The sequence below is a fragment of the Tachysurus vachellii genome, chromosome 9 (genome assembly GCF_030014155.1).
Source record: "Tachysurus vachellii isolate PV-2020 chromosome 9, HZAU_Pvac_v1, whole genome shotgun sequence".
In the NCBI taxonomy this organism is placed as follows: domain Eukaryota; kingdom Metazoa; phylum Chordata; class Actinopteri; order Siluriformes; family Bagridae; genus Tachysurus; species Tachysurus vachellii.
The window spans coordinates 12,046,987-12,062,106 of record NC_083468.1 but is presented as its reverse complement, the minus strand read 5'-3'; the positions used below and the strand labels follow the sequence as shown (position 1 = coordinate 12,062,106).

Here is a 15,120-nt window from a genome sequence, read left to right as displayed (position 1 = left end):
AAGGTACTGTAGTTGTAATTGTAGAGCTTTAGGTGTGACTGGATCATGAGAAGCTGTCACGAGTTGAACGTCAACTGTTTTGTTCCTGATACCCTTTAATTTTACTAGAGAATAATCTTATAATTTCCTAACTACTGAACTGTGACGGAATAGTGTTTTCAGATCTGATTTTTTGCTAAATAAATGCCATGGATTGTTTTGGTTATTTTCTATGAGTTTGCTCAGGTGCTTAGGCTAGCAGCTTTTAGAGTCTGTCTATACTGGACATACTGTCCTTGTAAGCAATTCTAAAAACATCTAGTTTACTTTTTTCTCCACTTTTGCACAAGGTTACAGGTTGCTCTCTTAAGGGCCTGACTATGGCTATTATACCATGGTGCAGGTGTTTTATCTCTAACCTTACAGTGTCTAATGTGCTAGTGAAGTGCCTATACTGTTAGTTATTTCATCTGGATTGTTTGAGTTTAAGGGTATAGATCAGGCAGATAGACAGATCAGGCAGGTTATTTGTGAATCTGTCTTTAGTTGTCAGAATTAAAGTTCTACCAAGTTGATAACTTGGTGAGACATGGTTAATCTGTTCTATGGGTAGTGTGTACAGTATGAGGTAAAGGTCTGTGATGTCATCACTTTTAGGTATGATATCTATATCAGTGACATCTATTCTGTGCGATAATATTAAATCTAGCGTATGATTAAGATGAGTTGCGAGTCCTAAAGTATCGTTTGTATTGTCAGTGTGAATGTCCTACAATTAACACTTTATCAAAATGAACCAATAGGTCTGAAAGAAAATCTGCAAATTCTCTAAGAAAATTAGTGTAGGGCCCTGGGGGACTATACATGGTTGCTAGTGCAAGAGACGGCACAATTTTTTTCTTCTGTATATCCAAGAGTGCGCCATTAAAGACAAGCACTTCAAAGAAGTTAAACCTAGATCCTGTTCTCTGATTAACAGTAAGAAAGTCCATGACCAGTGTGACAAGGCTCATGCTTATAGATATATCTTGACAGGGTAGACTCATTTAGACCAACGTAATCATTTGATAAAGCCAGGTTTCAGTAAGACAGAGTGCAATAAGGCTGTTTTCCGAGATAATTTCATTTACAAGAAGTTTTTCTTGTTAAATTATGCTAAGATTATTTAGAGAGCTTTTCATAAATTTACTCTTGGATCTCACTATTTGGGGAACAGAAATGGATATACTCTGCTGGGGTGCAGGCCATTAGCATGGAATAGCCTAGGACGCTCGCAGAAAACATTCCAGTTGTCAATAAAGAGTAGTTTCTGATCCTGACACCATAACTGTAACCATTAATTTAAGGCAAAAAGTCTACTGAACCTCTTGGTTCTTGCTGTAACTACCTTGAAGACCTTCTTCAGGATTTCCAACTGCCTAAGGCTGGTGTCATTTGTGCCGACATGAAGGACAACAGATCTGGTGTTCTTGCTCAGGATGCTGGGTACCTGTGCAGCAGCACCAAGAACATGGGCACCAGGAAAACAGCATGTTCACACCTTACCTTTAACTACAGTAGCACAGACATGACAGATGATGCAGTCTTCGATGATCATGACGAGGGGCGGAGAAGCAGTTCCTGGTAGAGCTCTTGAAGACTGATGGTTGTGGTGGGGCTGAGGTCCTTACCCTGTGCCAGGGTCACGTCTTCCGCTGCTGCTGGCCTCTTTCTGGGTGCGCTGGGCCTGGACAGAGAAATACGTGGAGTAGAGGTGGAAGGAGTATTAGGTGAATGTACAGGGACAGGTGAACTTCCATCCTGGAAGATTCCAGCGGATGGGCCTGCTTTATCTGTAGGTCACGGATCTGCTTCTCCATGGTCTCCAGCTCTAATTCCACAGAGTGCATCTCAAATGTGTCCTTACCTGCACTCAAGGGCAAGTACAACATAGGTAATTGGTGTGAGAGGGTGTAAACAACTAGCTGATGCTATCGACGATGTGTTCACACTTTGAAAGAAGGAAAATGTTCTAGTATAAACTATACAAGAGTTTCAAGATATTAAGAACTAAAGGTATGCAAACTTTTGAACAGGGATTGTTTGATTATTGTGCCATTGTGCCATGTTATTGTAATGAGGAGTCATAGGGCTGATGATCCATTTGCAGCTTTAATAATAAACCTAGTCAAGCATGCAAGGTCAGGGCAGGCAAACACAATAACATAGAGCAATCAGAAATCGTAACCGGGAAAACAGACAGAAGGTCAGGACAGGCAGCAAACAATCGAGAAACCAAAAACAGAAACAGAATCAAAAACTGGAACTGGGAACACACAAAGAAACGCTCAGACTGATCGCTAAAGCAAATCGAGACTTCGCAAATGGGGTCAAGTTCAAGAAATTGTCTACACCTGGCGGCGTAATTAGTCCCGGTGCGGGGGATGTGGGAATTGCAGTCCAGAAGCGACTAGTACTCCAGAGATGCTTTTCTATGTTGGTGCTCGAGAGGCGAGGCAGGTGCTCCAACCGTGACAGAGCCCCCACTAGCGGGCTTCAGCAGCGAGACGTAGAAGGTGGGTGAGATGCGGTAAGTGGGAGGCAATGCCAAGTGGTACAACACCGGATTTATGCGTCTGACAATCTTGAACGGACCCACGTACTTAGGGCTGAGCTTCCGGCTGGGCAGGCAGAGACGGATATCACGGGTGGAGAGCCAGACCCACTGACCGGGTTGATAGTCGGGGTGCGCTCTGCAGTGCTTGTTGGCCTGGGTCTTTTGTCTCCGGATGGCCCTCTGCAGTTGGCGGTGCGCCACGTTCCATGTCTCCTCGCTCCGGCGAAACCATTCATCCACGGCCGGTGGGTCAGATGGCTCGCTGGACTATGGGAACAAGGGAGGTTGGTAGCTCAGTATGCACTGGAAAGGTGTGAGGCACGTAGCAGGTTTGATGAGAGAGTTTTGCGTGTATTCTACCCACACAATGTATTCACTCTAGTTGGACTGATTGTTATGGCAGTACGAGTGGAGGAAGCGGGTGATTTCCTGGTTCAGGCGCTCCGTCTGCCCGTTTGCCTGTGGGTGATATCCCGAGGTGAGGCTGACATTGACGTTCAGCTGTCGGAGGAATGTTGACCAGACTCATGACGTGAATTGGGGACCTCGGTCGGACACGATGTCCTCGGTCAAGCCGAAAAAAAGGAAACATGCAGTTGCAGTGGGTTTCGGCCATCTCGAATGCCGTGGGAAGTTTAGGTAGAGGGATCAGGTGGCAGGCTTTCAAAAACCGGTTGATGAGGGTGAGGATTACCATGTAGTTGTTGATCTGTGATGAAATCAATGGCTATGGCCACTGTGGGATGCGTGTAATCCAGCTGCACGGGCCAGGTGCTCTCCGGCCGGAAGGCACATACGGGGGTGCAACGGGTCCTCATCAGGTTGTCGATCTGAATGGAGAGTTCTATGAACTCGGACAGGCTTCTCCCCTCGTCCTGAGAGGTGAGCTCGGCCTGCAGGTCCGGGTTCAAGCCCTTATGATATAGCAGCTTGAGGGGTCTCTCCTCCCAGCCTGCCTCCGTGGCGAGGGTGCGGAATGCTAGTGCGTAATATGCATCAGGGTGGTCTCCCTGGGTTATGGCCAGCAAGCACTCCTCTGTGCTCTCACCAGTAGCGGAGTGATCAAAGATGGCGCGAAACTGAGCGAGGAAGTGCTCAAAGGTGGAAAACGCGGTACTGTCCTCTCTCCATACTGCGGTGGCCCACTCCAACGCCTTGCCGCTGAGGAGGGTGCAGACGAATGCAATACGGCTGGCTTCGGTTGGGTAGAGAGCGGGCTGCTGCACCACGAAGAGTAAGCATTGCATCAGGAAACCTCTGCACCTCCCGGGGTCTCCGTTAAACTTGTCCGGGAAGGCAAGTTGAGGGCTGGCGACCGCAGGAGCGGTATACGAGGCGGCTGGGGACAGCACCGCCGGTGGCGCGGGGCTAGACGCCCCGGTGGTCCCTCATAAATTCTGTAGCGCCGCGGCGAGCTCTCCGGTGAGCGAGGTGAGCCGTGTCAGTTGCTGATGAGGGCCGGCGAGCTGCTGGGCTTGGGCAGAGAGCTCCGTCGCGAGCTGGAGGATGGCTGCTGGATTGCTCATTGGTGAAGTCTCTTGTAATGAGGAGTCATAGGGCTGATGATCCATTTGCAGCTTTAATAATAAACGTAGTCAAACAGGCAAGGTCAGGGCAGGCAAACACAATAACGTAGAGCAGGCAGAAATGGTAACCGGGAAAACAGACAGAAGGTCAGGACAGGCAGCAAACAATCGAGAAACCAAAAACAGAAACAAAATCAAAAACCGGAACTGGGAACACACAAAGAAACGCTCAGACTGATCGAGACTTCGCAAATGGGGTCAAGTTCAAGTTCGCTTAAATAGCGTGGGAAATTGGCTACAGCATAATTAGTCCCATTGCGGGGGTTGTGGGAATTGCAGTCCGGAAGCGACTAGTACTCCAGAGACACTTCTCTATGTTGGTGCTCTGGAGGTGAGGCAGGTGCTCCAACCGTGACAGTTATGCCTTACAATGAAATAAATTTGTTTTACCTTCTCACTCACATTTTATTTAAAAAATGGTACACATCTTGCAAATTCTCCCAAGGTATGCAAACTTTTATATATATGTGTGTGTGTGTGTGTGTTGCATCTCTCCAGTACATTTCCAGACACTGTGGTACTTTGTTCTCTTCCAAGTTCCATAATGACTAATGCTTAATTATGCTTATGATGCTTTTTAAAATTCTCAGTAAACATTTATGAATGTGAAATATATCTCTTTTATTTCTTTCTCTCTCCCACTCTTTCTGACTGCATAGCTCTTTAGAGCTGTTCTTTGCCAGCAGCCAGAATACTAAACTGCTATATGGTGAACCACCCAAGTCACCTCGTGCCAGCCGTAAGTTCTCTTCACCTCCTCCACTGGCCCTTGGCAAGACATCTTCTCCCAACCGGCGCCGCAAGCTCTCACTCAACATCCCCATCATCACAGGTGGCAAGGCATTGGACCTTGCTGCACTTACTTGTTCCTCCAATGGATATGCAAGCATGTACTCCACCATTACACCTTTCAGCAAGACCACACTGGATATCAACAAGCTCTATGTGTCCAGCCCAATTACAAGCAAAATCACAGATGAGGCTGAAGGCAAATCTGAGCGAGCAGAGGAGCCCTCCCTTGGTAGACAGGGTGAGTGAGTATGCCAGAGCAAATTTAACTGCCTCTTTAACTAAGAATTAGTTACTTATTTTGTATTCTCTATTTGTTGTATTGTGTATTGTACCGCCTTAATGTGATTAAAACTGCAAAGAGTTGCTGTAATAAACTGCATGGAAATTCATACACTCTTGTTTTCTACACTGCAAAAAAAAGTGGGGGACAGTGAATGTCTTGAATATGGATGAATTTATCTTCACATTAAATCATAAAAATCTTATGAATCAAAATGAATTTTTTCACCCTAGGCCTCCAGCTTATTTTTGAGCCTCTTGCTTAAAAATGACATGCTCAATTTAAAATGAGTTCATCTCATTTGTATTTGAATAATTTTGGTTTTAAAAAATTGGTAGCACATGTAAGATAGCTTCAGAGAAGACAGAACACAGCAAAAAATAATAATAATAAAACTTCCACCTGACAACATTTTACAATTTTAGAGAGTATATCTCTTTGAATTCATGCAGTAAAAGCCTAAAAACTCAATTAATCTGTTATAACATCTCATCATTAACTGTTTCAAGTTTAATTTATATATTGTGAAGCCAAGGTATTATAGAGAGGATTTTGTAGAAGAATGTTTAGATGCACTCTCCAGTGCCATGTTGGCACACCGCTGTATCTGAGTTTCCTCAGCTACCAAACAATAAAACTGAATTTATTTGATTTATAGGTGTTCATTCCATCCAAATATAACTATTTCAGGTTTGTTTTAAAAAGTCTTCATACACATTAGTTATAATTATCTGCATCCTTATCCAAGCAAAAAAAGTGTTTTTAATTCTGTAGATAACTGCTTCATTCAATTTAAAGGTCTGAGACATTTACATGGGATTTAAATGTTGTTTTGTTTCCAAACATAGTTTTCTGGAGATTTGCTTGTCCTCAAGCCTCAATTTCACATCACTCAAAGCAAAATCCAATAGTAAGGCAAAACATTTTGTGTATCGGGGTGATGGCCCCTCGCCTTCTTTGTTGTGTAAGCTTCTCCCAGACACAGAATGGAGCACAGGCAACAGCCAATAGTATTTTTTTTAGCAACACAGACGTGTTTACAAGAAACAAGTGGAGTTTTTTTTTTTACAGGAATATGATTTATAATGTCGGATCAAGAGATCAATTTAAGAGCAAATTTAGTGTTATGGTATGGTTTTCACGCTAACCGAGACTGGATATCTCCACAGATCACCGCTACACCATTTGTTTTATCCTCTATTTGCTTTTTTTCCCTTTTATGGACATACTACTCAATGCTTTTCCCATCTGACAGCACCCCTCTGACAGTGCTTAGTGATTTCAACCTCCATTCTGACAAGCATTAGTCTTTTTGCATCCTGACTCTTCTGGAATCCTTCTCACTGATGTTCAATAGCTGGCTCCCCACACACAAGGGAGAAAATGTCCTAGACCAGGTTTTCACCCGTCCTTCCCCAGCTACAAACATGACTGCTACCACATTTCATATTTCTGATTATCACCTAGTATTCTTCACTATCCCTATTCTACCTAAAAACAAGCATTTCTCTCTTACCCATCGTATCCTCCACTCTATATCCCCTTCTTCTGTAGCTTCTGTCACTCTTTCTCCTTCTCCTCCCTACCATTGGAAAACTTTCCTCTCTTCTCTTTTCTCAAGAACATAAAGGCTCGTCTCAGTTTTGCCAGAAAACATCTTGAAGATCCCCAAGACTTTTGGGAAAATACTCTGTGGACTGACGAGACAGAAGTTAAAATTTTTGGAAGCTGTGTCCCATTTCATCTGGCATAAATGTAACACCACATTTCAGAAAAATAACATCATACCAACAGTAAGATATGGTGGTTGTAGTGTGATGGTCTGTGGCTGTTTTGCTGCTTAAGGACCTGGAAGACTTGAGCATGAATTCTGCTGTTTACCAAAAAATACTGAAGGACTGTTCGGCCATCTGTTCATGACCGCAAGCTGAAGTGAACTTGGGTTCTGCAGCAGGACAATGATCCAAAACTCACCAGCAAGTCCACCTCTAAATGGCTGAAGAAAAACAAAATGAAGACTTTGGAGTGACTTGTTTGATGATCTGAAACATTAAAGTGTGACAAACATGCAAAAGATTTACAAAATCAGGAAGGGGCAAACACTTTTTCAAACTACTGTATATTAACAATAATGAATGCTTTTTTTCCATAGATATTTCAGTGAGGGAAGAAAGTGACAGTGAACCGGTCCAGAGTGATGAGGCTGATGCAGAGGCTTCGCCCACCAAATCGCCTACAACTCCAAAAACTGTAAAATGCAAAACCTCTTCAGGTAGTATGCACACTGTCTTTGATTTTCATTACCAGCCACACAAGTCATCTTCTCTGTTCACACTCCCTAGAACTGGCCACATGGCCTATAAGCACATGACCCCTCTGAGCTTCTTGGTGTGATAAGAACCATAAGTTGACTTAAGAATTTATAATATAAGTCAAAGAAATGCATCAATCCAAAAAATTAAAACAATAATAAATCAAAAGAATTCTTATCAAGTTAAAATAATGAGATGCTAAGTCAAAATAATCACATAATTCAGAAAAATCAGATATTAAGAATAATGAGTTGTCAAAACAGTTACTTACAGTCATTAGTGAATGTAATTACAAAGCAAGCGATCAAGTCAAAATAACCAGATATTAATTTAAAATATTGACTTATTAAGTTGAAATAAGTGAGAAGTCAAAATACTGACTTAGTCAACATAATAGCATATAGATTTGCGGGGAAAAAAATTGTGCACTTGCAATTGCATCCTTAACTAATTCCTGACAGAATACTTTGCTGCTCTATGGATGCAGCAGTTAGAAATGGATGGTGACAAACATTAGTGAGCCAGTGCCACTTCATTGTTGAACCGTAACAACAAATGAATACGTTTATTAAATATTTAGATTAGCTCCTCTGTAGGTGGAACCCCAATGTATATTCCCACTTGTCACTTGTCCAGAAAAGTGTTCTGGTGACCCGAGCACTTGTAAAGGTTTCATGCTGGTCAAGAGGGGCACCCAGACAACACCAGAATCACAGTTTGTCAGCATGCTGACAGACAAGCTTCTGGAATGGGCTACAGTCACATGGAATCAGGAGAAAGAGCACACAAGCTACTATGACTGTTTCTTGCAGTGGTTCCAGCAGTCCCTGATGGGCAGGAGATAGGTGAGCAACTCATCATTTTTAAGCAAGGTAACCAGAGTGATTGCAAGAAGTGTGAGTTTTAGCAATCCTTTGGATTTGCCAATTTCCGTTGATGGTTTGTATGGAAGCTAAGCAGCTGCAATTGTACATCACAGATAATTAAATTAAATTTTATTTGTTTGGTCTAAAATTACATACTCTGTCTTTAACTTATCAACTGGTCATGAATGCAGAAAAAGGAGTGCAATGCTGATCATGGCAATTTCATTCCCAAATCTCCTAATAAAGGGTGGTGGCAATGGTATCATATATTGAGCAGCTGGTAAGATACACAAACTACAAAGGGTCAAAATTTCTTGAAGGGAATCTCAAGGCACTACACGAGTGTGTGTTTGAATGCAATGGGACAGTAATCATTGAGACTGGACACTGAATAATTCTTCAGCACAGGGACAATGATGATGGCCTTGAGGCTGGTTGGAATAAAACTGCTGCTTAGGAAGATATCGTTGATGTTATGAAAACATCCACCATCTGGTCTGCATATCCTCTGAGCCCTCTGCCAAGAATGTGGTCTGGTCCAGCAGATGTCCGTAACTGATTCTGTGTATTTCTCACATGATCTATAGTAATATACAGTTCCTGGTCATGTGAGGAGTGGTGGTCCTCACAGGCACTTTGTTTTGTGCTTCCAGCCAAGTCAAGATAATCATGATATACATATAGTTTATAACAACATTATAATGACATGCTTGTGGTCATCTGACAAGGTGTGCACAGTAAACTTGTGGCATTGGCTTGTGGGTGCTCGATTACATGGGTTTAATCCATGATCAGCCATATTTTCTCATTCTCAGTCATGCAAGGAGGCATAGCCCTATGTGGACCAGAAAGTCATAACAAAATCCCCAGTTAAGAGGAAAGACTGAAGAGGAGTGATGCTATTAGCTGCAAGCTATAATGGCATTCTCAGTGGGTTGGGGTGGCAGATGATTGTAGTCTGGTCAAGAGCCTAACCAGATGTTATAAAAGGGGCACCTAGCTTTGAGTCATGACAGCATGGCATTGATCGATTAATTATTTTACTTTTGCTTCTTCTGCATCCCTGCTGCATCCACGATTTGGTCAGTCTGTCAAGAATGGTAGAGGAATGTGGTTGCAAATGAAGTAAGTCATTTATTTACAGTGAAATGAAAGACCACTAAGGAGTGCTATACAATATAACATAATTCAACATAACATTACACAGGTGCTTTTGGTTGAGAATTTTGTTAATTTGAACTTTAATTAGTTTTTTTTTTTATAAAATGTCTAATTGCATGTAATAACTTTAAGATACAGTAAGAGATTATTTTGCTCTACCTTTGTGTAGATTTCTCCCTGTTTTCATATAATAATGGAATGATGATGTCATCTTGCCGAGAAATAGACAACAACCGCAGTGCACTTTCAGCAGCATCTGCTTTTGCTATTGCCACGGCTGGGGCCAATGAGGGCACACCCACCAAGGAAAAGTACCGCCGCATGTCCTTGGCTAGCACAGGTAAAAATTGTTATGTTTAGGCTGCAACAGTGCAACGTAATAACAGAATTAAAGGCAGGCATTAATTAACATTCGATTAATATTGTGATTGTTTACCAGGATTCCCCACAGACCAGAGGAATGGAGATAAGGAGTTTGTGATTCGCCGAGCGGCAACTAACAGAGTACTTAATGTCCTAAGGCACTGGGTGTCCAAGCATTCCCAGGTGAAATTTTACATAGCATGCTCTCATTTAACCTTCTATCGACTACTTATCAGTGGTTGTCTTATTGGCCCAGCCAGGCACATACTGTACAGTACATTTGGGTTTAATTTGTTTGTTATTACAAACACTTTTTACAAACACTCTTATAGAAATACCAGTGACTTTTATGGAGCACTTTGGAGATAAAAAAATATGAAGTGGGAGGAAAATGTATATTTCAATACTTTTATTTTAATTTATTCAACTATGGGTTTCCCAAGAAAAATTTAGCTTGGTCAACTTTTTTTGCATTCTCATTGTGCAAAGATATTTGCATACTCTAACAATGTATTTGCTTTCTCTTGCAAAGAGTTCTGTATTCAGAGAAGAGTTCATATATACAGTTCTTCAGTTTTAATTTCAAAGGTGGTCTGTATGCAAGGGTCACAAATCTTTGAGAAACATTTGACCTCTAAGGGGCACCTAGTTCTTAGCATGGTAATTAATAAATAAATACATAAGTAAACAAAAATATCTGTAAAAGAAAATGAAGCCATGTTTGAGCCATGCTCACAATGTTTGCTTTGAGGAAAATAATTGAATTCATATTAGGAAACATGGGGTAAATAAATTTTGGAAAGTGGTGGCTGCTGTTCAAAAAATAACTACACTCTCCCTCCCTTTCTCATTCCCTATGCATATCTAGGATTTTGAGACTAATACAGAATTAAAAATGAATGTGATATCCTTCTTGGAGGAAGTTATGCATGACCCTGAGCTTCTGACTCAGGAAAGAAAAGCAGCGGCCAACATCATAAGGTACGGCACAACATCATTATATACCCAAACTGATTTCTATCCCTCTAATACATTTATAAAGCTAATTTCTTCTTATGCTGTATAAAGACTGTTAATTATTCATCTAATAGGACACTTACACAGGAGGATCCTGGTGACAATCAGCTTTCTCTGGAAGATGTACTACAGGTGGTGAGTGAGATGCTGTTGGGTCATGTTAAAAGCATGAATGATTTTACATTTTAACTAATATGCAATTTCAGTGTATGTGTTTATGTACATATGTATTTGACAGGCTGAGGGTGATAAAGCAGAGCCTTTTGAGAACCACTCAGCTTTAGAGATTGCAGAGCAGCTCACCCTGCTGGACCATCTTTTTTTCAAAGTTATCCCATACGAGTCAGTATATGTTCAGTATTTTTAAGCATTTTTAAACGTAAGAGTATTAGTTACTACTGTCTATACACGTTTAAGAGAAAGGATACATGTAATTAACCTTGCCTAATTACATTCTATATAAATATTATGAAAATATGTGAGTCAAACACATGACCATAACATATTTGCAGTGACACCATTTACAGACTAATTTTTGTTGTTGTTCTTATTAGGCTTCATCTAATAATTGTGTACACCACACTATTATGGTCTAACATAATCTAAGATTAGGTTATCTAAGTGTAGGGTCTTCTTCCTCAGCACAACACACTTTCATGACATTATGATGTAGGAATATTTTACAGTGAACATACATAATTTGGTACCATTAATGTTAAAGTAACATGCAACACCCTGTACATTTAACAGGGTACATTTAACACCTAATGTAATATAGTATAGGGAGGAAATCCACACATACATGGGATGACAAATTCAAAACTCCATACTGTAAATTATGTTTTAAAAATGGCTATATTATTCTCTGAAAATAACACTGTCACTATTATTTCCAGGGAGTTCTTTGGCCAAGGCTGGATGAAGAATGACAAAAATGAAAAGACACCCTACATCATGACAACGACAAAGCACTTCAATGATGTATATATGCATCTATGGTGACACTGTCATGAACAACAGCACTGAAATTGTAGTTCTCTTTCACCTGTCTTAACTACCATGTGTGGTGTGGAATCACCTGACTGTCACATAGCCAAATTTCCATTTTTTTCTTTTCACTTTATTCACATTGTACATCATGAAAAACACATGGTCCTATCTGCTTAACATTCAACTTGTATACAGCTGCATAACGTTCAGCATTGCATCAGATGTCTGCACTGCCGAAAGACACCTATCATATTTTTGACCATGTTGAGCATATTTTGCTATCTTTGTGTCAGGAATAGCTGGGACTATTCCCTACTTGGACACTAGGGGGACACTGCTTCACTTCCTGTTTTCCCGTGGAGGGTGCTGCCTCACTTTTTGCCTGTGGGGATGTTGCAATCCTGTATCTTTTTGCCTTTTTAATATTTTTTAATCATGCTTCTGGGGTGGAAGTGGTGCTTTCTGATCGATTGTGGATGCCCAGCCCTTTCGATTCTGTTGTCTTTGTTTGCTTCTGTTTCTGTGTTACCATGTTTTGTGTTTCTAGCCTTTTGTTATTTTTTCCCCTTCAATAAAACCTTTTCCCCTTTTTGTTATCCCTGCATTTGGGCTTTTTTATCTGTGAAGACACCCCCGTTCCCTGACACTTTGAGCTTAGAGTGGAGTACACAATTGAATCTTGTGGTTTGCTATTTTCTCATTAGCTTTGCTAGTCCTTTTGTGTATTACTTCCTGCTCTGTTAACAAGTAATCTCAGTTCCCTTTCAAGGGAACTTGATGCTATGGGAATGGTTCTTTGAGGAAGTTGTGTCTGAAGCTCTATGTGCACATGGCTATTTAATGGGTTAGAAAGGACATGTCATTAAGTGAATGCATGCCAGCGAATCCATATGAGGTCATTTATGTCACATTTTTCCAGCTTATTCGTCTTATGTACTGTAAGTGCTTTGTGTATGTGTGCATCAATTGATTGTCTTGTCTGTCTAGTCTAGGGGGAAAAAGCATTTTAAGATGTGTATGCATTCATGCCCCTGCTATATTATGGAGGATGACATGCACTGTCTTTGCATTGTCTGTTTGGTAGAGAAGCATGCCCGGTCATCTCTCGAGGGAGCCGGGTTCATGCACTGTGAGAGGTTTCCTCCGCGTAATCTCTGATCCCACTTGGCTGTATTTCCAAGCCAAGCATCTGCGCCTCATGGTTCAGGTCCCTTTGATCATGGGGTTTGCAGATTAGGTTGGTGGAACGGAACAAGAGATGGGTCCTCCCTTTTCTCTTGCCCTCTCCTCTGACTCTGATCTCTGCGTTTTAGATTTGGAAGCTTACATGCTGATGTTGCTGTGCACATAGGGAATTGAGGGAATGTAGGGAATGTAGGCAAGGAAGGGCTTGCTTCTTTTGATTTGCCACCACAGAGACATTATAGGTAACATGTCCTGTCCCTAAATTAAATTTTAATTTGTCTGAGAAGGAAGTTAATTAGCTTGAACACCATTATCTCCACACACCATCATCAGGTTGTATAACCTGGACCTCACCCCAGGATCCCACATCCTTCAGGGTTATAGATGTTCTGTTCCTAGTCCACTTGTGTTGTTTCATGGCCTCTGGCACAGTCATTGACCAATGAGTGGCAGTGTGTTTATTGATGTTTCTATAGCGTCAGCTTTGACCTAGCATCCAGTTCCATTAAAAGGGAACTAACGCAAGGTTACATATGTAACCAGGTTTCCTGAGAAGGGAATGAGACACTGCTTTGCTTGCCACACCCCAGGCATCCACTTGCACTTCCTTCGGAAAAAAACAGAATCTGGAGTAAGGTGATGTATGTAGATGCCCTCATATGGTCTCACTGGCACATTTCCAATCCAATCCATTTCCAATCCATTAAATTGGCGTGTGCACACAGATCTTCAGAAACGACTTCCTCAAAGAAGCATTCCCATAGTGTTAGACTTGATGCAGCATCTCATTGACTTCTTCGAGAACCGGTTACATACATAACCTAGTGAAGTTTTGCCAGGGGCCTGTTTCAAAAAGGAGGTTAAGTGAAAACTCTGAGTATGTTAACCCTAAAATGAGGGAAACTCTGTGTTTTTTGTTTCAGAAAGGGAGGTATGTTAAACCCGAGAAAGCAGATTAAGTCAAGCCCATTTCTGAAAGAGAGCTAACTTGTACTCAGAGTCAGTTACCATAGTAACTTACTCTGTGAACCTAACCTGGTCGGGAGCAGGTTTTCTTCGGTAAACCCAGAGTTTCTGTCGGTCTCCTCCCCTTTTTTAAAGAGGAAGTGATGTTTAAACGCCTCATTCATTGCACACATTTCAGTTACGCAGAGAGCATCTAAGGGAATGAAATGTCCTTTTATGGACGATCCGATTGATGAAGAGGCTGTATTAATTCATAGGGAGTTACATTTACATCGGGAGAGGATTTTGAGGCCCAGAGTGGATTTTTTTGTCATATCCCTACGCATTTTTATTTGAGCAGTACTGTTTTTCTTTACAGTCAAGATATATCCATAATCTCATCCATCTTTACATCAGCCATCGTGGCGATGCTCTTACATCCGAGCAGATGCTTTGCGTTGCCTTATGTTTCTTTGCAAATGGTAGTTTTGTGTATAACATCAGGGATGCAGAACATATTAGTAAGGCTACTGTTTGCAGAGCGGTCAGGAAAGTGTGCCTCCCTCTTAAGCGCTTTCTGACAATTTTTGTGTTGTCCTGATAAAATAAAATACTGTTCTTCCGGTTTCACCTCTGTTATTATAACAGTTGGGAATTTACTCTAAAATAGTTCTTAATTACTAACTACAAATTACTTCTTCAACAAGTCTAATTAGATTAATGTAATAATTACTATCTCTAGAAAGTATTGGTTCTCATTCAATGCTTTTGCTCTTTCACAGTTTTTTGAGTTTCAGGCCTGTGGCTAAGCATGGCTAATGCATTTTGATCTGTTATTTATAGGCCAGTTTATTTTGTGAGATCCAATGACAAAACTTCATGGCTGGAGTTGGTATTCTATCCATTAGATATAATGGAATTATATACCATTTCCATTGTGTATAGATATAATTTCCATGGATGACATTTTCATCATTTCCATATCTCATTCTACCTGTTCGAGCGTTCCTCTTCAGCATTTCATCTCCACATACCCTGGCATCTAGCT

The 15,120-nt window shown here is 41.3% G+C and overlaps 1 protein-coding gene across 3 annotated transcripts in view; it reads left to right on the top strand.

Annotated features, from left to right (window-relative positions):
- The window catches only part of rasgrf1 (Ras protein specific guanine nucleotide releasing factor 1), a 148,126-nt gene that overhangs the window by 122,936 nt on the left and 10,070 nt on the right, over positions 1-15,120 (top strand). For 2 of the 3 annotated variants that reach the window (XM_060877708.1, XM_060877710.1), the window contains 8 exons: positions 4,821-5,191; positions 7,386-7,505; positions 9,742-9,912; positions 10,012-10,118; positions 10,804-10,916; positions 11,027-11,087; positions 11,191-11,294; positions 11,849-11,933. In XM_060877708.1, coding sequence (XP_060733691.1) covers positions 4,821-5,191; positions 7,386-7,505; positions 9,742-9,912; positions 10,012-10,118; positions 10,804-10,916; positions 11,027-11,087; positions 11,191-11,294; positions 11,849-11,933 — 1,132 coding nt within the window. The remainder of the gene's footprint in view (positions 1-4,820; positions 5,192-7,385; positions 7,506-9,741; positions 9,913-10,011; positions 10,119-10,803; positions 10,917-11,026; positions 11,088-11,190; positions 11,295-11,848; positions 11,934-15,120) is intronic. The other variant, XM_060877709.1, reaches the window with a different exon arrangement.